We start from the raw sequence: 26,880 nt of genomic DNA, 5'->3' as shown, positions 1-26,880 counted from the left end.
CTCACTGCTACGATGCCCTCTTCTGTTTTCCAGGAAAGAAGGACTGTCGAAATGCGGACGATGCAAGCAGGCTTTTTACTGCGATGTGGAATGTCAGGTAGGTGTGGGCTTAGCTGGAGGGAGGCCTCTTCTCCGGAGGTTGGGACTTGGGTGTCCTCCTCGTCATTAGCATCCTGCCCCACAGCTCCCCACTCATGCGGAGTGTGCGCATGCACCTCCCAGAAGTGACCAGCCCCGTGTCAGGCAGAAGTGTGACGTGGAAGAGGTGGGAAAGACACCAGGAGACTGCCGGGTTAGCTGGGGATCACACCAAGGGTGCCAGTTCACACCAAGGATGTCATCAGCTAATTTTGGGAGATGTGGAGAACTGAGAAGTAGGAAGCTGCCTTCGTGGCCTACGCACTGGTTGTCCTGGGTCTCTGATTTTAGGATTCGTACAGCAGCAGTGACTCCTCGCGCTTGGGCTGTTAGGACCCAGGATAATGGCACCCGGGCTCAGACGCCAGCATGGCAGAGCAGAGGGTCGCAGCTGCGCAACAGAGCTCAGCAACAGAGCTCGTGCCCTCGCGCCTTTAAAGCAGCCTGGATTGGGGACCTGGGAGGTGAGGAGTGCCGGCTAAGTCTTGGGTTGGCTCTTGCAGTGTGGGACTGGGGAGATGAAGGAGGAGGCTGGTGTGAGACCTCTCAGGGTCCTTCTGAGGTTCAGAGAAGGGTGTCCCCTAACCTACAGTAAACTTCCAATGCACAGAAATGTTCTCTGTAGAAGAGCATTGCCAGGTCAGCTCAGGGGACGTGTGCTCTTACTCCACAACCCTGCCTGGGCCCTCAGGCGTGGGATATACGAGGATCGTGTCTTTTAAAAATATGTGTATTTGTGTGTGACACTTGCACGTATGTTCTCACATGTGTAGGCATGCACATATGTAAGTCCACATGTGAATGCATTGTGTGGAGGTGTCTTTCTCGATTGCTCACTTCTGTTTGTTGAACCTGGAGCTCATGGATTCAGCTAGTCTGGCTAGCCTGCCTGTCTCTTCCTCTCTAGTGCTGAAATTACAGACCGGCAGCCATGCTGACCTAGCTTTTTTAGCAGGGTCTGGGGCTCAGAACTTCTCCTCGTGGAGCCATCTCCGCGGCCCTGCAGTGGGAGTTCATGCATCCTCTTGGTTGCCCTGCACATCTCTCGGCCTCACAGCCTTCTTTTCTTTCTCTTCAGGAACCTCCTATCACCTTAGCAAACACTCATGCTGTTGAGGGGATGCGTGGCTTAGGTGATCTGCACCTCCCTGTCCCGAAGCACCCCTGCAGCTCCACTTACTGTGACTGGTTTTTTTTTTTTCCTGATCACGTCCGTAGAGAACACTTAGCAGCAGGCATCACTGCTGAGCCCTGTGACAGCTGAACACTAGGGACAGCAGCCCTTGCCAGGGGAGAGCAGCCAGTGACGCTGATGCTGCGTGGGCTCAGGAGGCCATGCGCTGTGTCTCCTTCAGCAGGCTTCCTGAGGCAGCCAGCCTGAGTAACAGCAAACATATAAGTGAGCTTTGGTCCAGTTTGGGGGGCTCTGACCTCTTGTGGGCTGGGTGCTTAGATTGCTGTGGCGTTTGGGGGACACTCAAGGGACTGTGTGTTTATATGTGAGACAGATACATCTAGAGAAAGTAGCTCAAACCTAGGAGTGGTTTACAGTCCAGACGAAAGAGCAAGAAAGAAGGCATGGCCGAGCGGCAGGTTCATAGTTCCCCACTAACAAGCTCTCGGAGCCTGGCTCGTCACAGGACGTCCCCAAGTGACACTTTCTTCAAGTGAGGTCACAGTGCCTGCAGTGGAGAGCAGGAAGGAGAGCACACGATGCCCTGGGCAAGCGTGTGCATTGTTATAAATGATACTAGATCCACGGCAAGGCAGATCTTCTGTAATTCCGATGGGATAGAAGCTTGGCTGTGTAGAGGCTAAAGCACAAGAGGCTCGTCTTTCTAGCCTAGGAATATGGCTGCCGTTTGGTCAGTATAAGAGGAGTCACGCTCCTGAGACATTGAGCACAGTTCAGCAGTAGAGAATCTCAGAATGTGTGGCATGCTGCTTTGCCTCCACAACCCTTGGGCACACTGACAAAAGTGTATTTGCATAGGTCTCAGAAGGTGGCAGTATCTCACCTAACCATCCTGATCTGTGTCCTACAGGGGTTTTGAGGTGTCCCTGTGGTGCCTGATGCTCTGGTCTTCCTGGTTTGCAGCTCGTTTGTGGTGGGTTCACACTGATTAACATCTGTGCCAGAATGATTGCTCTCCCTGAGAGTTTGCTCAGTGGCTCCCGAAGGCCAGCTGGAGGGTGGCTTTGTCATAGTGCGGTGGTGGGGAGGAGCCCTGGTGTCCTGAGACTGTTCAGAGGTGCTAAGCTCTGATAGCCCCAGTGGAGCCTCCTGGTCCCTCAGTCTGAGGACAAGGTGCTTGGGGACAGCCTCTGCAGCTGCGATTTCTGTGTTTCAACTGGGTGTCACATGACCAAGTATCCTTGTAGGTGGCACCTGTGACGTGGCTTCTGGAGCCTCTTATTTCTAAAGGTGGCAGGCTAGATTTAACCGAAAGTTTCCTTTTCTTTCTCTCTTTCTCTCTCTCTTTCTCTTTCTTTCTTTCTTTCTTTCTTTCTTTCTTTCTTTCTTTCTTTCTTTCTTTCTTTCTGTTTGTTTCTTTTTTTGTCTGTCTCCTGAAGAAACAGGCTCATGGCCACAGAGGGTTTTCAGGCTTTGGTAATGAAGAACTAAATGACTATGGAGCCTTGCATTGTACCAGAATGGCAGGAGGAGTTAGTGTTAGTAGATGCCTAGGCACAGAGGGCAGTGCCGGGCTGAAGCTCAGGAAGTGTCTGACCCCGTGCTGATAGGACCCTGCCTTTGTTGGGGAGGCCATGCATGGCCCAGCGTCCTAGGTACAGTGCTGTGAGCTCACTGTGGCCTCCTACCCAGCCCTGAGCTGCATGTGCTGTGGTCAGCACTCTGCTCTCCATTCGTCCACCATCACCACGAGGAAGAACGGCCTGTGGATCAGTACATCTCTTCTGGGTGGGGAGTGCAGAATCCGCCCCGTGACCCTCTGACGTCATGGCTCAGTGCTGCCACGGTCCCTCTGAGTCTTCCTCCTGGCAGTCATGGGCCAGAGCAGAAGCCCTGTGGCATGTTCTGAGCCCTGTGGCATGTTCTGAGCCCTGTGGCATGTTCTGAGTCCTGTGGCATGTTCTGAACCCTGTGGCATGTTCTGAGCCCTGTGGCATGTTCTGAGCCCTGTGGCATGTTCTGGCTGTTTTGCCTGTTAAGTCTCCTCTGCACAAGGCAGGTAGACAGCGTGCATTTTGAGCAGACTATTGGAATGGTGGAAGCCCCACAAAGGGGGCTTTGTGGCAAAAATCTGGATACCTTATCCAAGAAGACAGACTCATTTGCTCAGCAGAAAACTTAATGTCATAATCACCTCTGCTTTTCCCTCACTCACAGTGCGTGTGCCCCGTGACACAGTTCCTCACTCACAATCAGATGCCTCTGATAGAAGAGAGTGCTCTCAGTAAAGGCTGCAAGCAGAGCTTATGGGGATATAGCTCAGTTGGCAGGTTTCTTGCTGTACATTCACAAGGGTCTGGGTTCGATCCCCAGCACCACCAGTTGAGTTGATTGAACAGTCATTCACCTGTTCTCTTAGCACTTGGGAGGGGAGGAGAGAGTTCAAGGCCAACCTCGGTGTTGTAGGAGTTTTAGACCAACCTGGGCTACATGAGACTCCGTTTCTTAAAACAAAAACGGGAAGCAAACAAATGCTCAAAACTAGCTGATACGTCTACCAGATTCTAGTTCTCCTTTTCTTTTCAAAATTTTTAATTTTTCAGATGTGTGTGGGTATTTTGTCCGCGAGTATGTCTGTGTCCCATGTTAGTGCCTGGTGTCCATGAAAGTCAGAAGTGGGTGTCAGATCCTCCGGAACTGTTTACACTCGTTGTGAGCCTCCATGTGGGTGCTAGGAACTGAACCCAGGGCCTCTGAAAGAGCCGTCTGTACTCATAACCACCGGCCCATCTCTTCAGGCCCTACATTTTTCAGTTGAAAATGAACAGTGCCATTGGAGTACGTACCTGTCATTTTCCCTTAATCCGCGTCTCTGGCATCACCTTCCGGAAAGAACCTCAAACGAACCAAAGTCGATTCTAAAGTGCATCATCGTCGTCGTGACTTCTTGCATTTCCTGTCTCCTCGATTGTACTTCCTGTTCTAACATGGTCACAAACTACTTGAAGTCAAACACTCTGTCCCCCTCCCCTGCTTCTGGTGTCGGCAGCAAGGCTGGCTTAATTACTAACACTAATTAAGAGTGGCCGTGGGCCAGGTCTCTTGCTTCTCATATGCTGGAGCCCAGGATCACCTATGAAGTTCCTGTTCTGTGTGAGTGAATGCTGACTTCCTAGTTTGAAGGGCCCCCGTGCACCCCACAGGCTCTGGGCCTGGTCGATTACCACCGTTGTCCAGTTTGAAGGGCCTCCGTGCACCCCACAGGCTCTGGGCCTGGTCGAGTACCACCGTTGTCCAGTTTGAAGGGCCTTCATGCACCCCACAGGCTCTGGGCCTGGTCGATTACCACCGTTGTCCAGTTTGAAGGGCCCCCGTGCACTACAGGCTCTGGGCCTGGTCGATTACTGCCGATGTTCCGTTTGAAGGGCCCCCGTGCACCCCAGGCTCCGGGCCTGGTCGATTACCCGTTGGAAGGTGTGAAATCACAGACTCAGAGCTGCAGATCTGCTAAGTAAGGAAGGATCATGTTATTCACAGCCTCTCAGACAGGTGCTCAGGGATTAAGAGCTGCGTGGCCTCCAGAGCTGCTACAGAGCACAGTCCGAATGGGGGTCTCTGAGGGTCCTGACCGGTGGCCATCCTGCTCCAGGACCTCTTGGGAGAGAGACCCATCATAAAAGTCATTGTGAGATATTATTTACATGAACATTAATTTTAAATGTTTAAATAATTAATTATTTGAAGAAATATGCTGTATCGATACAATCGAATAATTTTGATAAACAGTGTTTCTCTTTTTTCTCATGGGAGTTTATGCCTGGGAGACACCAAGCCCTGCTCACACTCGAGGAAACCAAGTGTAGAGACCCTGGGATTTTCAAGACAGGTTTTTGCTGTGTAGCCTTGGCTGGCCTGGAAATTGTTCTGTAGACCAGGCTGGCCTTGAACTCAGAGACCACCTGCCTCTACCTCCTTAGTGCTGAGATTAAAGGGGTATACCACAGACCTGGCTGGAGATCCTGTCTTAAGCCAGGCTTTTTTTTTCAAGTTCCTGGACTTCCAGGGGGACATTTGTCTCTCTGTCCTACCTGCTGGTGTTGCTTGTCCTTAGTCATCACAGGCTTCCTCATCCCTTCCTCTTTACCCTGTGGCTGCCCAGGATAGGGAGGAGTCTGCTGGACCCATTCCCTCCTCTGCCTCATCCTTGTGCCCTGTGGTTTAGACTCCAGCTAAAAGCAGCTCCTGTGCTCCCGAGGGTATATCTTATCTTTTCTTCTCTCTGCTCTCAGTTATATCGGGCACAGTGTTACTTAACTCCACCAAGCATCTTGGCACAGAACTTGAGCCCCGAGGAAGTGTCAGGTGCTGCAGTAAATCATGGGGATGGATTTTGTGTCTTTCCCTAGGGGTTCGGTGGAGGAGAGGGACCAGAGGTGGGGGCAATCACCCAGCAGCACTTCTGAATGCCTTGTGAATACCGGACTTGGGTATAGGACCTGGGGTCCCACCTGTGAACAAAGCAGAGGGGATTCCTTTATTCTAATGGGGATAATCATGTCATATGCAGGGAGTCATGAGAACTGAGAAGCAGAACTCGAGGGGTGGGAGAGAGAGGAAAGGGCTGTTTGGGGCAGGTGGCTTGAGAAGGCGACCATGGAGGAACAGAGGTGTGGAGACCAGGGACAGCCAGGGAGCCATGTGACAATCTGGGAACTAGAGCTAGACAGCAAATACTGCAGGGGCCCGGGCCTTGAGAAGGGAACGAGAAGGATGATGCTATGGCAGCCGAGAGTGTGCCAGCCAGGCCAGGAGAACGTTGTGCTGAGGAGTTGGCCTTCTGTGCAAGCTGAGAAGACCTCAAGGGTTCTGAGCTGAGACCCCGGTTCTCTTTAAGGGTGCCCTTCTCCCACACTCAGTGTTCCGGAGGCAAAGGGAAAAAAACAAGCCTGTACCTAAAGGAATGTGGTGGTAATCTTGGCACTGCTGGCTGGCTGACTGGCCCTGTTGGCAGAGAGATGAGTCTGCACGCCGCTCCCCATGTGTGGAGGTGTGTGTGTGTGTGTGTGTGTGTGTGTGTGTGTGTGTGTGTGTGTTGTGGACTCAGAGTCAGTCACCTTTGGGTGCCATTCTTGAGGAGTTGCCCACCTTATGTTTTGAGCTAGGGTCTCAGTGGCCTGGGGCTAGCCGGTTAGACTGTGCAGTCCAGCCAATGAGTCTCCAAGGATCCTCCTGTCTCTGCCTCCCCGGTACTGAAATTACAAACACCCTACCTCACTCAGCTTTTTTTTTACAAGGGTTTGGGGGCTCAAACTCGGGTCCTGTTGATTCCAGGGTGACTTCAGGTGTTTGTTGTAGGCTTCTGAAGGAATGGACTTGATATTTGCTGAGCTGAGAAAGGCAGAGGGCAGAGCAGCGCAGGCCAGTGTGCGCAGGAGAGTGTTCTGGGCTTGCAGAAGTCCACAAGCATCCAACAGTAGTCCACTGTCCTCCAGCCCTAGCTCCTGAGCTCCCAGCTATTTCTGCCACTGCTGAGGTTTCTTCCCTCTCTGTTGCTGTGGTTAAAGGAACCCGGGGAGGAAAGGGCTGAGTTGGCTTGTCCTTCGTGGTCATACATCCTAGACAGCAGTCAGTATGGGCCTCACAGCATGCGCTGAGACAGAAACCTTGGAGGAAATCTGCCTGCTGGCACGGTCAGGTATGGCCCAGGCCCACCTGCCTAGGGATGGTGCCTCCCACAGTAGGCTGGGCCCTCCCACATCATAATCAATCTTACAGATGTGGTCACAGATCAGTCTGGCCAAGGCAATTCTTATTTAAAGTTTCCATCTCCGATGTGTCGAGTTTACAATGAAAGCTAACCAAGACAGCTGCTTTTCTTGACTTGGGTTGTTCTGTGAGAAGCTGCCGCACCAGCTCCACAAAACTGGCTGCTGTTCGTTTTTGTTTTCCTTTTGAAATCGGTCTGTAGTGACATTGGGATGACAGGTGAGTCTCCAGCGGCCTTCCGTGGTGCCTGCTACCAGCTTCTGCGCTATCATTTGCTCTCACCCAAAGTACTTCCTTCTTGATTTTCAAAGCGCCACCGTGTCCTCTGCCACCCTCCGCTCTCCGCAGCTGGGTTCCCACTCCTCCACTGTTGGCTGCAGGCTTCATCCCTCTACCAGGGGCAGAAAGACTTCAAGGCAGGATACAAAGGGATATAGTTGCTCTAATAGAAGAATCTGAAGGACCAGCATCGCTAGATCCCCAGTTGATGTTTTTGCTGTGCCCCAGGTGCATGGTAGACTCTGACTTGTACAAAATGGCCGAGAGAGTTGCTTGAGACCAGAGCCGGGAATACAGCAGCAGTACAGACAGACCTGTCAGTCACCCAGGGCCCTACCCTACGTCAGTCTCAGCCCACACAGACTTCCAGGCAGTACAGACAGACCTGTCACCCAGGGCCCTGCCCTCCGTCAGTCTCAGCCCACACAGACTTCCAGGCAGTACAGACAGACTCGTCACCCAGGGCCCTGCCCTCCGTCAGTCTCAGCCCACACAGACAGACTTCCAGGCAGGAACAGCTAAAGAAGAAAATAGGAAACTGTCACGCATGATGGCTCCTACTTGTCATCCCAGCACTCAGGAGGCTGAGGCAGGAGGACTGCTGTGTCTGAGACTACATAGTGAATTCCAGGCCAGTCTGAGCATGAAACCCTTAAAAACATCCCCCAGACAACAACAAAAGACACCTTGACTGAGCTAGAATTAAAGTCAAAGGATTGTATCTGTCTTTAAAATATATTATTGAGTCTAGTTTGTGAACATTCCCTAGCTTTCCAAGAGGAAGCGTATTCTACTTGAGCTAGACTAAGGGTCTTATTGTATTCTCTTCATACTTTAGTCTGTATGTGTGTGTGTGTCTGCCCATCTCTGTGTGACCGTGTGCCTCTGTCTGTATCTGTGTGTGTATGTTTGTGTGTCTGTGTCTATGTGTCTCTGTGTGTCTGCCTATCTCTGTGTGACTATGTGCCTGTGTCTGTTTCTTGTGTCTGTGAGTCTATGTGTCTGTGTCTATGTGCCTGTCCATCTGTGTGTGACTGTGTTCCGTTGTCTATATCGTGTGTGTGTGTGTGTATGCTTTGTGTATGCGTGTGTGTGACTGTGTGTCTATCTCCGTGTGAGGATGTGTCCATACATTAACAGCTTTGTTTTTTGACCCCTGCCCAGAAGGAAGACTGGCCTCTGCACAAGCTGGAGTGCTCATCCATGGTTGTTTTCGGGGAGAGCTGGAATCCTTCTGAGACGGTGCGGCTCACAGCCCGGATCCTGGCCAAACAGGTGGGGAAATGTGATAACGCTCAGCTGCGTTCCTTTGTTAAAGGTCAGAAAGATGGGTGCTGAGCCAGGCTGAGTATGTGGCTCAGTATCCTTGGAGTTCCGCTTCAGCCCCATCCGGGTGTAATGGGAGGGCACTCAGGCGCAGTCTTGGCTGTTTCCCCCAGGCACGTAGGACATTGCCCCCCAGGAAGAGGAAATAGCCATACCCGTTCAATTCGGAGCTTCTTGGGGGGGTTATTTACATGGAAAAGCACAGTCATGACCGGCCAGGAATTCCTAGAGCTCCATGTGAGCCGGGCAGGCCAGGGAATCCTGGTGCCGTGTGGAGCCGTCCTGTCCCCTTTCTTGTGTGTCCGTTTGCTCCCCTTCCACTGTTTGTCAGAGTGTGATCAGTCCTTCCCAAGCGCTGGAGAACTGCCTGCCTTGTCTGTCAAGGTTCAGGTTTTGAAGTCAGTGGGAAGACATAAGGAGCTTGTCTCTGTGATCCTCTGAAACATAGAGGAGCTCGGGAGGAAGCCTGCTGCGGCACATAGAGGTTTGGCTGTCTGCGTCTGTGTGGGTCTCTGAGCTGTAGATTTGTTTTAAGGCTTAAACTTCATCCCCCTCCGACTTTCATATCCATCCCTACCAGCGCCTTCCAGCTTCTCCGCTGTCATTTTAACCCAAGATGAGTATGATTGTAATGGTTAGCATGTGCTTGTCCCCAGATCAAATTTAGGATCCTGGGTGTGTAAACAGAAGTAGAACATTCTAGAACTCTGAGGTCATCTTTCCACTGCGCTCAGCTGGGGTCAGGTGACTGGAGTAAGTGGAACAGGAGTTGCCTGCAGAGTGAGGCTCAGCGATGAGGGTGGTTTTCTCCTGGGAAGGCCACAGGCCCCTTCTTAAATGACAGTTCTCCGTGAACTAATGGTCTGTGGCAGAAAGGAACACGGGGAAGCTGTGAGTGTGAGGTCTGGATAATCATTACATAAAGCCCTGCCTTCCCCCTACCTTTCCACGGTTTCTGTCAGTGCCATCTTAAGGACCCAGAAGGAGCTTTCCTGAGTGAGGTGGCCCCCACCCCCCAAGGCAGGATGACTTCTCATAGAAGTGTGCCCTGTGCCCGTCCGCTCTGTCCGCGTGCCGGGATGAGTTTAGAGGTTCCCTTTATTTTTTGTTATAATTACCACTAATCGACTATTAAATGGAAAGTTACCTGGCCGTCTTTTCATCTCCATAGGAATAGGTGATTTAAAAAAAAAAAAACAGACCATTTGTATTCTAGGAACTCGCAAAGGATTAGGGGAGACAGACCAACTACCTAGGGGAAGCTTAACATGTTAACTAGGGAGGTGAGAGCACCCTGCTAGACCAACCACCTGTATCCCCAAATTGAATGGCCAGATTACAAAGCCCAGGCCTCGGGCCAGCTCCTGAGCTCTGCCTTTGAACTCCTGTCAACACCAAGTTTATTCATGTTCTCAAAGCCTCGTGGCTTCGCTATTGTTAGCTCCTCTTAGGGCTTCTAGAACAAAGGCGGCAGGCGTTTCAAGTGTGGCTGGGCTTGCAGATACAACCCAACGTGTTCCTTTTGAAATGTGGGATTTGAGATCATTTTAGCCTATGCTTAAAGAAAGTGGGAAATGGATGGGGGTTTCGTTTTGTTCTTTTTTAGAAGGAGAAGTAATAAATAGGATGGTTTGTCTGTAGACGCGGTCCTTTTAAGTCAGGGCCCTAAAAACTTGTTTTCTGGCCCCATTCTTCTCTGTAATGAGCATTTCCGAGCCTACTGTGTGTGCAGGGTATTAGGGCGTTAGGGATACTGTGGACCCTTTCAAATGCTTTTAAAACAAGCCCTTTGGATCTGGAGGGCGGGCAGACTCAGAGCCTAGTGTGGACTCTTGAGTGGCCTTCTTCCTTGAACATGGTTGTGTTGTCTTCACTTGGACAGAACAAGGGTGCATTTGAGCCCGGGCACTAACATTTCTCTGTGACTTTGTCACCAATTTCTAGAAAATCCACCCAGAGAGGACGCCTTCAGAGAAACTGTTGGCCGTGAAGGAGTTTGAATCCCGTAAGTATTTCTCTAGTGGATGCTCTCTTATTTTAGATGCAAATTGAATTCTCATCAGGTGGATTGAAGGCAGAAATAACTCATTCTCTTAGTAAGGATGGTGATTTTTAGAACTGTTTGTTGTATTTTGACCCGTGTTTTATTTTGAAATATGTCCCTAGCATTGTTTCTCCCCTGAGTTTACAAGTTGACTAGGAATTGGTCAGGGGAGGTCGGGGCTCACACAGAGGTCCTCCCTGCTCCTGGCACTCTGGGTGTCAGGGCTCACACAGAGGTCCTCCCTGCTCCAGGCACTCTGGGTGTCGGGGCTCACACAGAGGTCCTCTCTGCTCCTGGCACGCTAGGTGTCGGGGCTCACACAGAGGTCCTCCCTGCTCCTGACACTCTGGGTGTCGGGGCTCACACAGAGGTCCTCTCTGCTCCTGGCACGCTAGGTGTCGGGGCTCACACAATGGTCCTCTCTGCTCCTGGCATGCTGGGTGTTTTGGGTATTAGCTACTCTGCAGTCTGGAAAAACTGATGTCTGTGTGTGCACACGTGTGCTATGCACGTATGCAGGTGTTCACGTACACATGTACAGGTTTATGTGGAAGCCAAAAGACACAGTCCCCTTGGGGGACACAGTTTACCAATTGAACTGTTTCCTCAGTGCCCTGGTGATGGCTTTACCTAAAGGCATTAAATCAGGGCTGTCCAGCTGTTTGACGGTGACCCAGATCCCAGGGCCCAGTAAGGGACAGTGAGGTTGGATGTCATCTACAGTTGCTTCTCTCTGACCTCACTGCTCATGGTCAGGTGGAATTTCGTGCCTTCATGAGCTTTGACTGATGGAGGAAGAGACAGTTCTTCATTTAGACCACGTCATGGGGAATTTGTTCTCCAGGGCTCGACAGTGACCACCCTGCTGTTTGTAGCAGGAGGGACTCAGGGTTTCTGTGGTAACAGATTGTTTCTCACAGATCTGGACAAGCTGGACAATGAGAAGAAGGACCTGATCCAGAGCGACATCGCTGCTCTCCATCAGTTCTACTCCAGACACCTGGAGCTCCCCGACCACAGCAGCCTCGTGGTTCTCTTCGCCCAGGTGAGGGTGCCAGCGCCCTTCCTACAGCATGTACTCATGGAGACACGTGGAAATGCTGACGGTATCTACCCGACAAGGTCCTGGGCCCTGTGAAACAGGTGCAAACCTGGGACTCAGTGGCACAGGCCGCCTAGCTCCCTTATCGAGTTCCAGGCCAATGAGAGACCTTTTCTCAAGAAACAGGTGGGCTGAGGTGGAGAGACAGCTCAGAGGTTAAGAGCATTTGCTGCTCTTACTGGGGACTTGGGTTCGGTTCCCAGCACCCACATGGTGGCTGAGAACTATCTGTAACTCCAGTTCTAAGAGATCCTATGACCTCTTCTGACCTCCATGGGTACAGGGCATGCATTATACATACATACAGGCAACACATTTATACACATAAAGTAAAAATAAAATACAATAAAACAAGGTGGACATTGTCTGAGAAACAACACCCAAGGTTGTCCTCTGACCTTCATATCCCCCACAGTCATACACACACACATACATGCATACACACAGAGATACACACACATACACATATACATGCAGAGACACATACATGCACAAACACAGGCACACACATATACACATTCATACACACACACTCATACATGCATAAGCACAGATACACACATACACACATTTATATACACACACACACACTGTACACACTCATACATGCACAGACACACATTCATACACACACAAACACACACACTCACCCCACATGCTAAAAATGAGTGAAAACAGTCGCCGTGCACTAAGCATGATGACAGAGGGAAGGGAGAAGCGAGTCTTTCCCCACTTCGACCCCAGTGAGCAACACTGCTAACGGTTCCGTGGATTAGCCGCGGACCTAGTGTTTATGCAGAGTATTTCAGCCATGTGACGATGACCAGGTTCTCCCTGCAGAAGGAATTGTGGGTTCCAGTAAGGAGAGTTAAGATGGAAGCCCGTGGTCACGCTCATCTCCACACTGGTTTGCACCCCTCCTCAGCATCTATGCACGGCTGGGGAGAGACACCCAACAAAAGCAGCTCCAGGAAGGGGTAGTTTATCTGGGTTCGTGATTTGAGGGTGCGGTCCATGGTGGGAAGGCGGGTGGCTGGGCTAGAGAGACCAGTGCTACTGTGCAGGACCCTTTACGTTCAGTCCGTACCCCAGCCCATGTCCAGCTCAGGTCTTCCCACGTGGGTCGACCTGGTCCCCCTCAGACATGCCCAGAGGCATGTATCTGTAGCAAACCTAAATCCTGGCAGGTTAGAGGCGGGTGTGGGGACCGAGTTTCTGAAACTGTACATACAGGAGTTTCTTCTCGCTCAGACGTGGTTATATGAAGGTAGAACAGCCAAGTGAAGTTTGTCACAGACGATGGCCAAAAAGACCTTTCCTTTAACAGTGCAATGCATGCCGGTAGACCTTCCGTGTGCTGATGTACTTGGCTCAGATCACACCCCATGTTCACATCAAAGGTCAAGTGTACATATGGAGAAATAAAATTTGTGTGTGTGTGTGTGTGTGTGTGTGTGCCTTAGGGAACCCATGCAGGTGTGGGCATACCTGCATACAACTAGGAATTTATTCCTTATGACCTTTACATTGATCAAATCTTAGTATTCATTCAGAGCTGTTTGTGTGCCATGTGCCGGCTTCATCTCAGTTTTCCTTTCAATAGCTCTCATGTAGCACAGGCTAGTCTCAGACTCACTGTGTATCCAGGAATGACACCAAGCTTCCCAAGTGCAGGGATTACAGGTATGCACCACCACACCCAGGGTTTCCTGTGATCTGGGCCAACACTCCACCAACTGAGCCACATCCAAGCCCCACACACCACAAAGTCACACCACTAAAGTGTGAGTTTTAGGGGAAATCCAGTGCCCCCGGAGAAAATGCTAGCACTCAAAGGAAATGTGGCTTGTGCCCACCTTGCCCTCTGGCCTTGCCTCGGCTCCAGCTGGTGTGTGCTGTTCTGCCCTGAGCCTTTCACCCAGCTGAGGAGGCTCTTGTCGGGTAATGCAGCGGCAGCTGGTAGCTGAAGGTGACTGCAGCCCTCTGAGCTTTAATCACTGCAAACCTGCGCACGGCTGAGAGAGTATTGGATGTGCAGCCTGCATCTAGTTTAAATGCTAATTATGAGATAGCTTTAGCAAGGCGCTTACGCCTGATTTTACTCGGGGGGGGGGGGAAGAACCACAACCCATCTTTTCTAATGTACAAGTTCACTTTTCTTCTCTAGGGACATCTCAGAAGGGAGGGGAAGCTGGCAGGAAAATTGCTATGTAGTTTGGCTCAAATACCACCACTGCCTCTCCAGAAGGAAGCGAGATTACACTTAGGTCTATAGGAGAATGTGCATGTACACTCCCACAGCATGTCTGTAGGAGAACATGTGTGCACACTCCTACAGCATGTCTGTAGGAGAACATGCGTGCACACTCCCACAGTATGTCCGTAGGAGAACATGTGTGCACACTCCCACAGCATGTCCGTAGGAGAACATGCGTGCACACTCCCACAGCATAGGGGAGGGATAGAAAAGGGTAAAAAGGGGCTGCAGATCAGAGAACCACAGCTCAGTTCCCAAAGGCTGGGGAGCTGGCTGTCCCTCCATCTGTTTTGATATATCTCTGTTTTTTTTCATATATTTTTATTGATTGTTTAGGAATTTCACATCATGAACCCCAGGAATCCCTCTTTCATTTAGCAAGCATTTGCCAGCTGTTGTGGGTACCGTGAGCCCCGAGTCCAGCAGGAGAAAGTTATTGCCCAGTACCTAGCCAGAAACACCTAGGAATGGAGTTCATGCTAAAGAAATTTTGTTGAATGAAAGAAAAATCGCAGTTCATCCTAACGAATGTGGGCTGGCAGCTCCTGGTTAAAGGTCCGGGGATGCACTTGGTCAGGTTGCATGAAAAGACAGGGTGCAGGCTTCTACTTAGGGATGTCAGAGCTTTGCGACATTTTATAGCCCACCGTGCTCGCCTCCTCTCCTCCTCTTCCCTCCTTCCTCCTCTTCTTTCTTTTTCTTCCTCTTCTTTCTTGACCTCAGTAGTGCAAGTAAAATTTTCATAGTCTTTACTACGGTATGCACCCAAGGTTCCCAAGATTTTCCAATAATCTTTTAATTTTATGCAAAACTGCCACATTCCCAGTTAATAGACGCAGTTTATCATGAGAAATCGCACACCTGGAATGATGGATGAGCGAGGGAAGCCTTGGCCAGGCAAGTGTGAGGACGCAAGTTCAGACCCCGGCAGATGCAGTCCTGAGCACCAGTCACCCCAGCTGTGGTCCTCAGGCAGTATGAGAGGAGAGCCTCCAGAGGCTTGCACGGCAGCAGGCCTGGCTTATGCTGCAGCAAACGAGAGGCCCTGTGTAAAATAAGGTGGTAGGTGAGCTCCAGTGGCAGAGGCTGTCCTTGAACCTCCCACACAGCCTCCCACCCCAGTTGCATGCATAGTCTGGTGTGCAGACGCCTGGCTTTGTCAGAACGTCCTGGGTGAGCCGTGACTCCCTTTATGCCGCCAGATCTCACACATCCTTGAACCACTCACTCCACCGTGGGTCCCGGGAGCCCTGGTTATTTGTACGGTGGACTGCTGCATTCATACTAGCACGATACTGTGGGCTTGTGAGGTGGGGAGTCGGGGCACCCAGCGTGGTGTTCGGCAGTGCTCTTTGGAAGAAACCTAGGAGCGGGAGGAAGTAAGTTTGCTCAGAGCTCGCAGTCTCGCGAGTCCCAGCCACCTCAGCGCTCGTCACTGACAGGCTTTGTGACTGTAGTGCTGGCTCCTTTCTCATCCTCTTAGAGAGGACACCGAGTCCTCCATCCCTGAGATTTTCAGTCCTTACAGAGAACACCTGTGGGATTCTCGCCCAACCTCTGAAAGTTGCCCTGATCATCCTTTCGTGTAAAGCACCCAGCAGGCTATGCTTGTTACTATCTGTGGAAAGAGAAATGTGCAGAATTGGTACTCATAGTCATCCTTTTAGCCTGTTCACCTTGACCTAGACTTCCAGTGTGGTGAGAGCTGCCATTGGAGGGAGTGTGTGTTCACATGCGCGTGCATGTGCTCGTGCGTGGGCACACCCATGCACATGAGGAAGCCAGAGACCAACCTTTATGTTCTTTCTCTAGAGCTGTCCTTTATGTTTTGAGATGGGCCTGTCACTGGGTTCTGGGGCTCTCTGGTTAGGCCAGGCAGACAGCCTGGGAGCTCCAGGGGTCTGTCTGTCTCCACCTCCCCGTGGCTGGGATTACACTGTATGCCCAGCGTTCTTTTTACATGACTTCTGGGGTTCAAACTCAGGTCTTCATGCTTGCGGGGCTATGACTGAGCCATCTCCCCAGCCCGATTCTAACCTTATGTCCTCAGTGTTCTAAATGTAGCCATTCTTCTCAAAGATGAGAGAGGGACTGGAAATTGATTTGGCTGAAACATCATTGCCTTGGGGTTCTTGGTTTCTTTACCTCTCAGAGGAAGGGTCCACACTTCCATGGATGAGTAAAGGGTTTGAACTTATCACCTCCCCTCCTGAGGTAGACATTGGGTCACCAGATTCCTTTCTAAGAACAAATGATTTGAGGATGGGATCTAAGTCATGCACATGCACGCATGCACGTGCGCGTGCACACACATGTATACACATATACACACATACTGTGGTCTCATTGGAGCACACATACACACACTGTGGTCTCACTGGAGCTCCTGACCCGAAGCAGTTTGACTACCCAAGCCCTATCGCGTGTTCCCGCCGTGCCCTCCACTGCAGCTCTGCAGGCAGCCATGCAGAGAGGGGCTCTGACAGCAGCATGTCTGCTTCCGTCTGTTGACACTCAGAGCCGTTGGGTAGATTTTACTGGACAGAGGATGCCATGCTGCAAGGGCAGCTTCCACGCCCCAAGCCAGAACGTCTTGGCTGATTTGGTGCGGGCTGAAGAGGGGCTGTGTGGCTGTGGTGGGGGAGCTGTAACCAGAGGTTTCTCTCTTTCTCCCCATCTCGCTGCAGGTGAACTGTAATGGCTTCACCATTGAGGACGAAGAGCTCTCTCATTTGGGATCGGCGATATTCCCTGAGTAGGTTGAGTCTGACTTCGTTCCTTCCCCTTTGTACTTATTTAGCGCTAATTTGGTTTTTACATAACCCACCCGGCTGCGTGTGGCAGGCATGAAACGCCAAGTGAATTAAGACAGCTTTTTAATCTGCCAGATTTCAAAATATTTCCCCTACACTTGAGGATCTGAGGGTGGCAGGTAGCAGAGCGATGGCGGTGACATCCCACCGGGCCCAGGCTGTTGTTAAGGAGTATCAGTGCAGAGAGGAACACCCTGTGACCTGCTGGGAAGCGTACTCTCTGCAGGCCCGCGGCTCTGGAAATCTTGTTTCTTATGCTCAAAGTGAGACATTAATTGCCGATAAAAGAGTTAGTCATGGTTTTGGGAGAGAATATGTCAGCTCTTGCCCAGCTGCCCGTTTTGGAAAATGCCAGTGGAAAGTGGCACTGCCTGGAGGGACGCTGAGCCGGAGGGATGCTGAGCTAGAGGGACGCTGAGCTAGAGGGGCGCTGAGCTGGAGGGACGCTGAGTGACTGGAGAAAAGTTTCAGTGTTACCAAGTGTTTTTCCCCGTGACTTCAGGGATATCTGGATGCCCCTGAAAGGCTAGCTAATGTGGAGGTCTTCATGGCTCTGTTGTTCATGGAAAATCAGAGTGATTGGTTCCTACTTCACAGGTGGCCAGGGGAGCCTCTGTATGCCCTGAGTTGATCCACACTGTGCCAAGGATGCCATCTGCTCCTCACCTGCCATGCACCGATTCCTGGTGTGTTTATCTGCTGCCGGCTGCAGGCATCAGGGGAGTCAGAAGGAAGGGACCTGAGTGAGCAGACCCTGGTTCCTGCAGCTCTCACAGGAGAGAGAGCTACTGGCATTGGCTCTGAAGCCAAGGTGTGGTCAGTTCAGGTAGAAGCTTGCTGAGGACCAGCATGCCTTTCAGCAGGGACTCTTAGGCTTCTGTAGCTGGGACGAGAACAGAGAAAAGAACAGGCATGGATTCTGTGAGGACAACCTGGACAACCTCGGTGCTGAGCTGAGCTCTGCACATTGGCCTCTGCTTATGAATGTCTGAGGGGTCTGAATTTGCCGCCTCATTGTCTCCCATAGTGGCCAGAAGTGGCAATCCCGGATACTGCATTGCTTGGCTAACTTTCTTTGTGCCCTCTCCACCATGTTTAACTGTGAGAGAGAGAGAGAGAGAGAGAGAGAGAGAGAGAGAGAGAGAGAGAGAGAGAGAGAGAGAGAGAGAGAGAGAGAGAGANAGAGAGAGAGAGAGCCAGAGAGGGATAGAGAGAGAGCTAACCCTTATCCAAGATTCCTGGGGCCTGATGCCATCCCAGTATCCTTGGTCAGAAATCTAAGTAGGCTGTAGTACAAGGTGGAGATGTACCTCCCCGGCAACAAGACCAAGAACTGGCTGCCTGTCCACCCAGGATGTAAACAAGAACTGGCTGCCTGTCCACCCCGGATGTAAACAAGAACTGGCTGCCTGTCCACCCCATATGTAAAGCCAGTCACCCACTCTCCTTAGAGCTCTAGTAGGCAGGAGAGAGGCAGAGTCACACCCCACCCCCACAACAGGCACTCTGGGGCAGTCCACCTGCTATGGTTCTGAGATCCCTTCCCTTTTTCTCATCTTGGGGCAAGCCAGAGAAGGGTTCTGTCTGGTCTTCTGGGGTCAGGCTGTGCTGGTGCTCTGAGTGGATGTTCACGTGGACAGGTGTGCCCACAAGAGCGTAAGCCCCAGTTGCTGGGCGTTTTTAATTGGGGAAAAATCCTTTGGGGCTGAAATCACATGAGTGTGTGATTTCAAAGGCAGCATTTGTGAGATCAAGCACCTTCCCCTGTAGTTTAGAAGTTTCTGTTCTTAGAACTTTGACCTTGATATAATCAGAAAGCTCAAAGCACCTCGCCTAGGCGAGTCTCTGTCACTGTCCCTAAAAAGCAGACAGTGAGCAGCGGGAGAGGCCATGTCCCAATTTCCCAGATTTGGAGATTGAGGTGCTTCTCTGGGTCCTGGGGCGGGGATCACAGCCCCCCACCCCCTGCAAGCAGCTGGCATTTCTCGACATCTGAAGGGAACATTCGAGAAATGATCCACTTAGACAGAAAGTAGCCCCTTTGTCTCATGCTCGTGTGTACCTGGGGGCAGCTGGCTGCCAGCATTGTTGTTTGAGCCTGTCCAGAAGGAATACTCTGGTAGATGCTACTTTTCCCATATCGCTTAGAGATCATGTTTCATATGAGGATTTCCTATCTGAATATGTTGAAAGAGTAACGTGTTAGGCATTGGGATGAGGGTGTGGCTCACTTGGTACCATGCTTGCCTGGCATGCATTAAGCCCTGGGTTTGGACCCCAGCACTACATAAACTGGGCATGGTGGCATGAGGGATCAAGGCCTCAAGGTCACCCCTGGCTACACGCTGAATTCTTGATCGCCCTGGGCTACATGAGACCTTGTCTTAAAAAAACAAAACAAAATAAGACAACAAAACCCAGAAGGGCCAGGTATTATTCTGAATGTGCAGAGAACATTCTTTTAGAATTGTCTGTGTACTTTCAACCATCTTACAGAGTCTGGAGACTCCGTCGCTCTCAGCCATCAGACAGGTAAGCCGTGAGTCAGTTCAGCAGTCTGCCCAAAGCCTTCGGATAACCGGGTTTCCTCTTTTGATTGACAGTGTCGCGTTGATGAACCACAGCTGCTGCCCTAATGTTATTGTGACCTACAAAGGGACCGTGGCAGAAGTCAGAGCCGTACAGGAGATCCACCCAGGAGATGAGGTGAGATGGAAGACATGGCGGTCGGGCACTGGACTCAGGCTGTTGTGACAGGCAGAGCGGCCCAATCTACGTGGAATCGCCATAGTGACCCATGCAGCCAAACTGTATGAGCCCTGGGCCTTCCCTGGGCTATCTGTCAGGTTTGGGACTTGGTTTGATGTCCCTTGATGCTCACCATTTCCTTAGGCCAGACAGAAACAAGAAATAAATTTGAATTAAACCCCTTTTCCCCCAAAATTTATTCATTTTTACTTTGTGTATCTGAATGCCTTGTATATATTATGTATGTATCCATACATGCATGTATGGATACATGTATGTATGCATATCCTGTACACGCCTGTGGTCTACAGTACCATGTAGGTGCTGGGGCTCTCTTAACCATTGAGCCATCTCTCCAACCCCCTTCAGTTAAGTTCTTAGCCAGGATTTATAGTCTGTGTATCCCCGATGTGAGACAGTTGGCTGGTGAGTTATTCTTCCACAAAACTAAATCGTTGTCTGGACTTGTTACTTTTCTTGTGGTAGTAGAATGTTCAACAAAAGCAGCTAAATGAAGGAAGGTTCTGGTTTTGTGGGTCCAGTCCTGTCCAGTTGGCAGTGTTAACCAGCACATTGTTAAGGAGTTAGCCCAGCAAGACCTGTTGAGGCTCGGCTCCAAGTGGCATGTCTTTGAGGTTCTCTTCTTAGAAAGGGACCATGGCCAGGTGCATGCCCAGCTCAGGGAGGTAGAGGCACTTTGGGGACAGGAGGCTCCAGCTCCCTTCCTTAATGTGAGGTATAGAGAGACATGCTTCATCGCCTGTTCCCTGGACTGCTTCTCTTTCTGATGCTGTGGTCACGTGTCCACCTTGTGTGATTACATTACACTTTCTAGGTTCAGTTTTGGTTGAAGCGATACTGCTGTTTCGAGGGACATGTCCGTGCTAAGTGACAGAAAGCTTTGATTTCCATTCTTCAGGGTCCACAGCTAACATTCACGCCCCTTCCTTCTCTTTGCTAAGCCCCGCATGAGGTGGGTGTCCCGTCTGGAGCCCGGATACTGAGGTTCCTGAGTGGTGTGTGGAGAAGAGCCTCGGGCCCCTTTGAAACCAAAGCAGAGTGAAATGCCCAACCCTGGCTTCCATTAGACTGACCAGAGACAAATGGCCTGTCCTCCTGGATAGGCTGTGTGAGCCTTGGACGGTGCCCCTGGAGTGGCCTTTGGCGCCATCTTCTGGACGCGTCCCTCTGTTGCACTGTCTGCCCATCATGGCAAGGAGTCAGGCTCCCTTCCTTGCCACACCTGTGTCTCGCAGGGCCTGGCTGGCTGGTGTTTCTCTTTCTTTGTTGGCGTACAGTTGTGGATTGTTGCTGTGGTGACTTCAGTTTAGGGAAGTCAGTACTTCTGGGGTTATCTGCTTGCAGACGGAAAGGAGCCAGTTCCTCTGGGTTCCAGGTATTAGATGGAACCAAGATATGCCCGAGGCTTGCCTCTTGAGCCAGGGAGGCACCAGTGAGGGACTGGCTACCACCCTGTGCTGTTGTCCCTGACGGAATGGCAGTGTGGCCCGTGGACCCTGCCATACTGATGACGTTTGGACAGTGCCCAGGGACGTGGGATGCAGGCATTGTTGTCCCTATGAATAGGTGATGGGCACTGCCCAGCAGGCCGCATGTGGTTGAGGATAGCTGTGAAAGGCCCCCAGCACAGATTCATAAACATATTTAAAATATCAGATCTTTGTGATTTTTTTAAAAACTTGATTGCATGATTCTCAGGCATGAGCTGTATATTAATATATAATAATATCATGTTGCAAAGTCAAAAGGTCTGGCACACGCATAAGGGCTAACCTTCTCTCTGTAGGCTTCAGGTCTTTGTTCCAGACCGTTCTGTAACAGGCAAGGCCAGGAGAATGAAGGAACCCTTCCGTGTTCCCTGGCGTCAGGATCGCAGCTCTTACTGAGTGAGGCCTCAGCCACTTGTATCCTGGAAGCCATGTATACTGCACTGCCCCCTAGGCTACTCAGAGCCCCCGCCACCCCCTGTCCCCCGCACTATTGCATGATGTCAGGAGGATAGGTGAACAGACCTGGGTGTGTAAGGCCGCGTTCTCCCCTGCACACACCCAGCAGAAACAGCAGTGAGGACCTGGAGCCATTGCAGGCTAGGATATAAAGAAGTAAATAGGGCCAGGCAGAGTTCTGAGGTCCTTGCTCCTGTCCCTGAGCCCAGGACAGGTCCTAGGCCCGATTTTTGGTGAGAGAAGGTAAAGGGTCCTTCCATCTCTTAGTTCCCAGTTTAGGGACTGAGCCTATAGACCGTCTCACCACCACAGGGAGACGGACACCGTTCCACAGCCTTCGCAGAGATCCAGTATTGAAGGAAGCCGTGTGACCCTCAGTGACCACCCTGCTTGCTTTCTCTCCCTATCATCCATGTCAGAGGTTTGCAAAGCCACAGAGTGGTAGGAATTGCGTTTCCTCTTGCAGATGTCTGTGCTTTTGTACCCTAGGTGTTCACCAGCTATATTGACCTGCTGTATCCAACAGAAGACAGAAACGAGCGGCTAAGAGACTCCTACTTCTTCACCTGCGAGTGCCGGGAGTGTACCACCAAGGACAAGGTCAGTCCGCTGATGGGGCGGAGGAGAAGGGTGCACGCGGGTACTCCAACCTCTCCCCACACACAGGGCATCTTGACCCTTTTAACCCATGTGACAAGGACAGGCAGGGGAATGCAGGTAGATGAGGCTCTGTTCAGCCGGAGAAACGTCCTAAAGTCTGCGTCTTCAGGTGGGAGGAGGCTCTACTGGGTTTCTGTTCTCTAGAAAGAAGTGATGGCCCAGGCTGTGAAGACGGCCCTCAGCAGAGTGCTACCTGCAAACACACAAGGAAATGGACTTACAGTCCCAGCGCTGGGGTGGGGGCGGAGCAAGGACTGAGACAGGCTGATCACCAGAGCCTGGCCGAGCCTGCTTGATGAGCCTCAGAAAGCAAAGTGGGGCTGGTGCGATTACCTCAGGGTAAACATGAGGACCCACGTTCAAATCCCTAGAACATACAAAAGGGCATGTGTTACTATGTGTGCCTGGAACCCCAGCTCTGGAGGGTGTCTATGTGTAGGGAACACAGAGGTGAAATTGGTGGAGCTTGCTGCTTGGCAGCCTCGCTTCAGGTACAGAGAAAGACCCTTGCTGAAGGGAATAAGGTAGAGAGAGAGGAGGGTACATGAGATCCTCCTCTGTGCCCTTGTGCCCAGGCACACATGCGCACACACACACACATCCCTCCCGCTCAGCAAAACAAGGTGAAGCTACCTCAAGAATGATGTCCGAAGCTGACCTTTGGCCTCCACGTGGATAGCCACACACAGTCAGGCTCAGGCTTCTTGAACTTGTGTCCAGGTCCTACACAGCCCGCATTATGGGTTTCCAAGGCCAGCCCTGGTCACTGGTCTCCTGATGTCTAAACGGGCAAACATAGACATCCACCTATAGAAAACACTCTTGAGATCCTGCCTCGGGAGACTGAGCAGAAAGCTCCTGTTTATGGTTTTATAAAAAGTGAGCAGAGTAGGGTTCCTTATCGACCCAGCCCTAGCCTCGGCCTCTGTGAGAACACAGGGATGATTTGAGCAGTTTGCCCTGGAGGGGGCACCTCACACTGTGGTCATCCCCCTCAGGACAAGGCCAAGGTGGAAATCCGGAAGCTCAGCAGTCCACCACAGGCAGAAGCCGTCCGAGACATGGTCAGATACGCGCGCAACGTCATTGAGGAATTCCGAAGGGCCAAGCACTACAAATATAACCTTTCCGTGTGTCCCATCTGGGCGTACTGCCGTCTCTCACTGGCAGGGGATGGTGGGAAGCTGGAGGAAGGGAGAAGGAGAGGGTGGGAGTAAGGTTTTGAATACTGAAGGAGGGAGGTCTCCTGTGGGAAAACAGATGCCAGCAGCCCCGGGCTGTCCTCACTAGACTGCAGTGGTTGGGGTGCGATGTGGAGGAAAGCTACCCCCTGGAGGAGCCGTGTGTGCTGATGGTTTAGTACAGGTAGGCACAGGGCTAAGAACCTCGCTTCTCTCAGGTCACAGGATACTGACTAGCAGCCATTGCCACCTAGAGATGGGGAGAGAGCTTTGTGGACAGCAGGGACACTTGACGGTGGCAGGTCTGGGGTTTTGATTGCCCAAATCCATGGTTTCACACAGTAGCACAGTGTGTCTTGGGATTTGCATCCCAGAGGACAGAATTTGAAACCTTCCCTTTATTCCCCCCCCCCCCCAGCTACCTCCCTCCCTCCCTTTCTTTCTTACCTGGGAATTACGGATTGAACCTGAAGCCTTGCATATGCTCTGCCTCTTACCGTGTCTCCAACCCTTTTACTTTTTATTTTTAGTTAGTTAGTTAGTTAGTTAGTTTTTTTGGGACAGGGTTTCTCTGTAGCTTTGGATCCTGTCATGAAACTAGCTCTTGTAGACCAGGCTGGCCTCGAACTCTGCCTCCCAAATGCTGGGATTAAAGGTGTCTGTCACCAGTGCCCACCCCCAACCCCCTTTTTTTTAGTGGTTTCTTGAGATCCACGGGGAGGATGGTGGGCTGGGCAGTAACTCAAGTGTTGCCCACGGTCTCTTTTTAAGTTTTGAGACCTGCTTTTATGGTGTGATCTAGGCTGATAATGAAGGCCTACCATAACCCAGGCAGGCTTTGAATCTGCACATCAACTTGGCCTCCTGAACAGCCACCACCAGGCCCCTGTGGCACATTGTTTGCTCTTGAGAGGCAGGGTTGCAGTTGTACACTGTGCTTGGGAAGCTTCCGCGGGGCACAGCTCCCTAAAATGCTCCTGGGGACACACTGCAGTGCTCAGGCTCAGTGCCTGGGTGACATTAGGGCTTCACTGAAGATGGTGGGCTCTGTCCTCACTGCGGGTCTGTGCTGTTCATTGCTTAGCAAGTAAGGTCTGGGGTTTTTCCTGGTTTCTGAAAGGAAACTACAGTTCCCTTTAATCTGTTATCCATTCTGGACTTCACTCTTCCCAGAGTGAGGGGAGACTCTCTATCTGAGATGCCCCGCCCTGCCTGGGATGCCCCGCCTGGGATGCAGTCTTTCCTTGACCTTCAGCACCCCCTAGTGAGCTGCTGGAGATCTGCGAGCTTAGCCAGGAGAAGATGAGCTCCGTGTTCGAGGATAGCAATGTGTACATGCTGCACATGATGTACCAGGCCATGGGCGTCTGCCTGTACATGCAGGACTGGGAAGGAGCCCTGAGGTACGGACAGAAGATCATCAAGCCCTACAGGTGAGCACCTAGAGGAACGGGGTGCATGCCCCCATCCCGCCCCTTGTGGGAGGAGTCATGCCTAGAGTAGGTGCCTACCTCTTCTACGTTAGATAGCACTTGTGACCTGGTGAGTGGAAGTGGGGGTGGGGTATCCCAGAGGCCTCCTTTCCCCCCCGACGGCTCATGCATGCCCCCCCCCATTCTGCCTTTTCACACTGAGCGGCCAGTGGCTTCTCACTGACCTCTAGGATCAGTGGTGGCCAGCTGTGGTTACTGAGGTCTCCTCCTCAGAGTCGAATAAAACAATATGGGATTCCAACCTGTAGTGGTAATGACTTAGAGAAATGGCCCACCCTAAAGGGTCACCAGACATTAATGTGGGAGACAGGAAATCTTAGCTTTGTCATAGGCCTCGGGGCAACCACTCCAAGGCTGAGGCACCATCACGGCCGAGCCCCCCAAAGCCTGTACAGTAGGCATTTGGGAGATAGGCTGCGCAACAGTGTGAGTGTTAGACTGGAAGTCCCCTTCCCTCAGCGTATGCCTGGTAATCCTGGTGACTGGAAGGAGAGAGACCTTTTCCTCTAACCTCTGCCATCCACTTACCCACTGTGCCCTGGATGGCCAGCAGGAGGAGCCAACGAGGAGGCCAGCTCTGCGAACTTGCTCCTGGAATGTGCTAAACTGGGGATCTCTGACCTTTCCGCTGTTCCTGGAGGGATGAGGAAGTTCACTGGTCTCTAACCTTCCTCTGAGAGAGGGACACAGGCAGACAGCAGTAGCCATTGGCCCCTTCCTAAGCTTCAGGGGTTGGGGGAGCTGCAGACCCAAGACTTCTCTAGGCAGCTTGCCTTCTCCTGCCTGGGAATTCAGAGGATCAGCGTATAGCGGACAGCCGGGCTGTTCAGAGACTGTGAACGTGTGCAAGTGTGAGCATGCACGCATGTGAGTGTGCGTGTGTCTGTGTGTGCTTGTGTGGCCTGTCTGATGAGAGGGGGGAGGCCTGGTTGTTGCCCATCTGGATGCAGTATTTGCTTGACAGTCTCCCCAGTGTCTCGGTCTGAGCGTAGCTGAAATAGAACAGTGGGCTGGGCGTGTTTATGCACACATCATGGTGAGATTTCCCCAGCAGTTCTGATGGAGCTTCACCCGAACATACACCACAAAGCATGTACAGAGTCTCTTACGGTGTGTACACGCCCACCCCACACTCGGACCAGGACTCGGTGGACTCTGGGGAAGCCCAGCTGCTGTTAGAGTGACCTGTTTTCCTCCCGTTCCAGTAAGCACTACCCTGTCTACTCCCTCAATGTGGCCTCCATGTGGCTAAAGCTGGGAAGACTGTACCTGGGCCTGGAGAACAAGGCTGCTGGGGAGAAGGCTCTAAAGAAGGTATGTGGGGCTGGGGGCCGGGCCGTTCCAGCAGTGAAGTCTGCTGAGTGCCCTTGTGCGGCTGGTGACCGCAGTGGTGGAGGGGAGCAGCTCTAGGCTACCCTCTGGCCGTGGCATTCCGGGGTGCTTTCTGCAGATGGAGGTGGGATCCGCTGCTAAGCCTGCTCTTTTTTCTGACCCAGGCCCTTCAGTATAGGAGCGCATACAGCAAGGGGGCTGGACTGGGCAAGCTGGGGGACACGTTCTCCACTTGCCTGCATTTTAGGATTGAGAATCCGATGCCTGGTCTGAATCAGGGGCTGGATCTATAGAGTCACTCAGTGTTAGGATGTTGCCTGGGCAAATTCTGAAATGAACTTACCTGATCTCCATTTGTGGAAGCCCATCACACATGGGTTCCTCTTCCAGCAATGAGGTAGTTTCCTGACGTGGAAGGCTCAAATGAGTCCAGATGCTCAGTGGCCCTTCAAGTAGGACCCTGGAAGCTGGAAGCTTTAAAAGGCACAGGGCCCCCAGGCATATGTGTGCACATGTGTAGGCGTGCATGTGCGTATGTGCAGGTGTACTTATAAATACGGAGTCAGAAGGCGGCCTCCGGTGTAGTTCCTCAGTCCGCATTGTTGGCAGAGTCTCTTGGTGGCTCAGAGGTCACAGATT

The 26,880-nt window shown here is 51.6% G+C and overlaps 1 protein-coding gene across 1 annotated transcript in view; it reads left to right on the top strand.

Moving 5' to 3' along the window:
* Smyd2 (SET and MYND domain containing 2) overlaps positions 1–26,880 on the top strand; it is a 42,687-nt gene that overhangs the window by 11,719 nt on the left and 4,088 nt on the right. The window contains exons 2-11 of the mRNA XM_050148237.1: positions 34–97; positions 8,483–8,593; positions 10,589–10,649; positions 11,609–11,733; positions 16,735–16,802; positions 19,464–19,566; positions 22,065–22,175; positions 23,234–23,354; positions 24,675–24,849; positions 26,115–26,223. Of these exons, the coding sequence (XP_050004194.1) occupies positions 34–97; positions 8,483–8,593; positions 10,589–10,649; positions 11,609–11,733; positions 16,735–16,802; positions 19,464–19,566; positions 22,065–22,175; positions 23,234–23,354; positions 24,675–24,849; positions 26,115–26,223 (1,048 nt within the window). The remainder of the gene's footprint in view (positions 1–33; positions 98–8,482; positions 8,594–10,588; positions 10,650–11,608; positions 11,734–16,734; positions 16,803–19,463; positions 19,567–22,064; positions 22,176–23,233; positions 23,355–24,674; positions 24,850–26,114; positions 26,224–26,880) is intronic.

Source organism: Alexandromys fortis, unplaced genomic scaffold (genome assembly GCF_014885135.2).
Source record: "Alexandromys fortis isolate MF-2015 unplaced genomic scaffold, M_Fortis_MF-2015_v1.1 scaffold_62, whole genome shotgun sequence".
In the NCBI taxonomy this organism is placed as follows: domain Eukaryota; kingdom Metazoa; phylum Chordata; class Mammalia; order Rodentia; family Cricetidae; genus Alexandromys; species Alexandromys fortis.
This window is presented reverse-complemented; position numbering and strand designations above follow the sequence as displayed.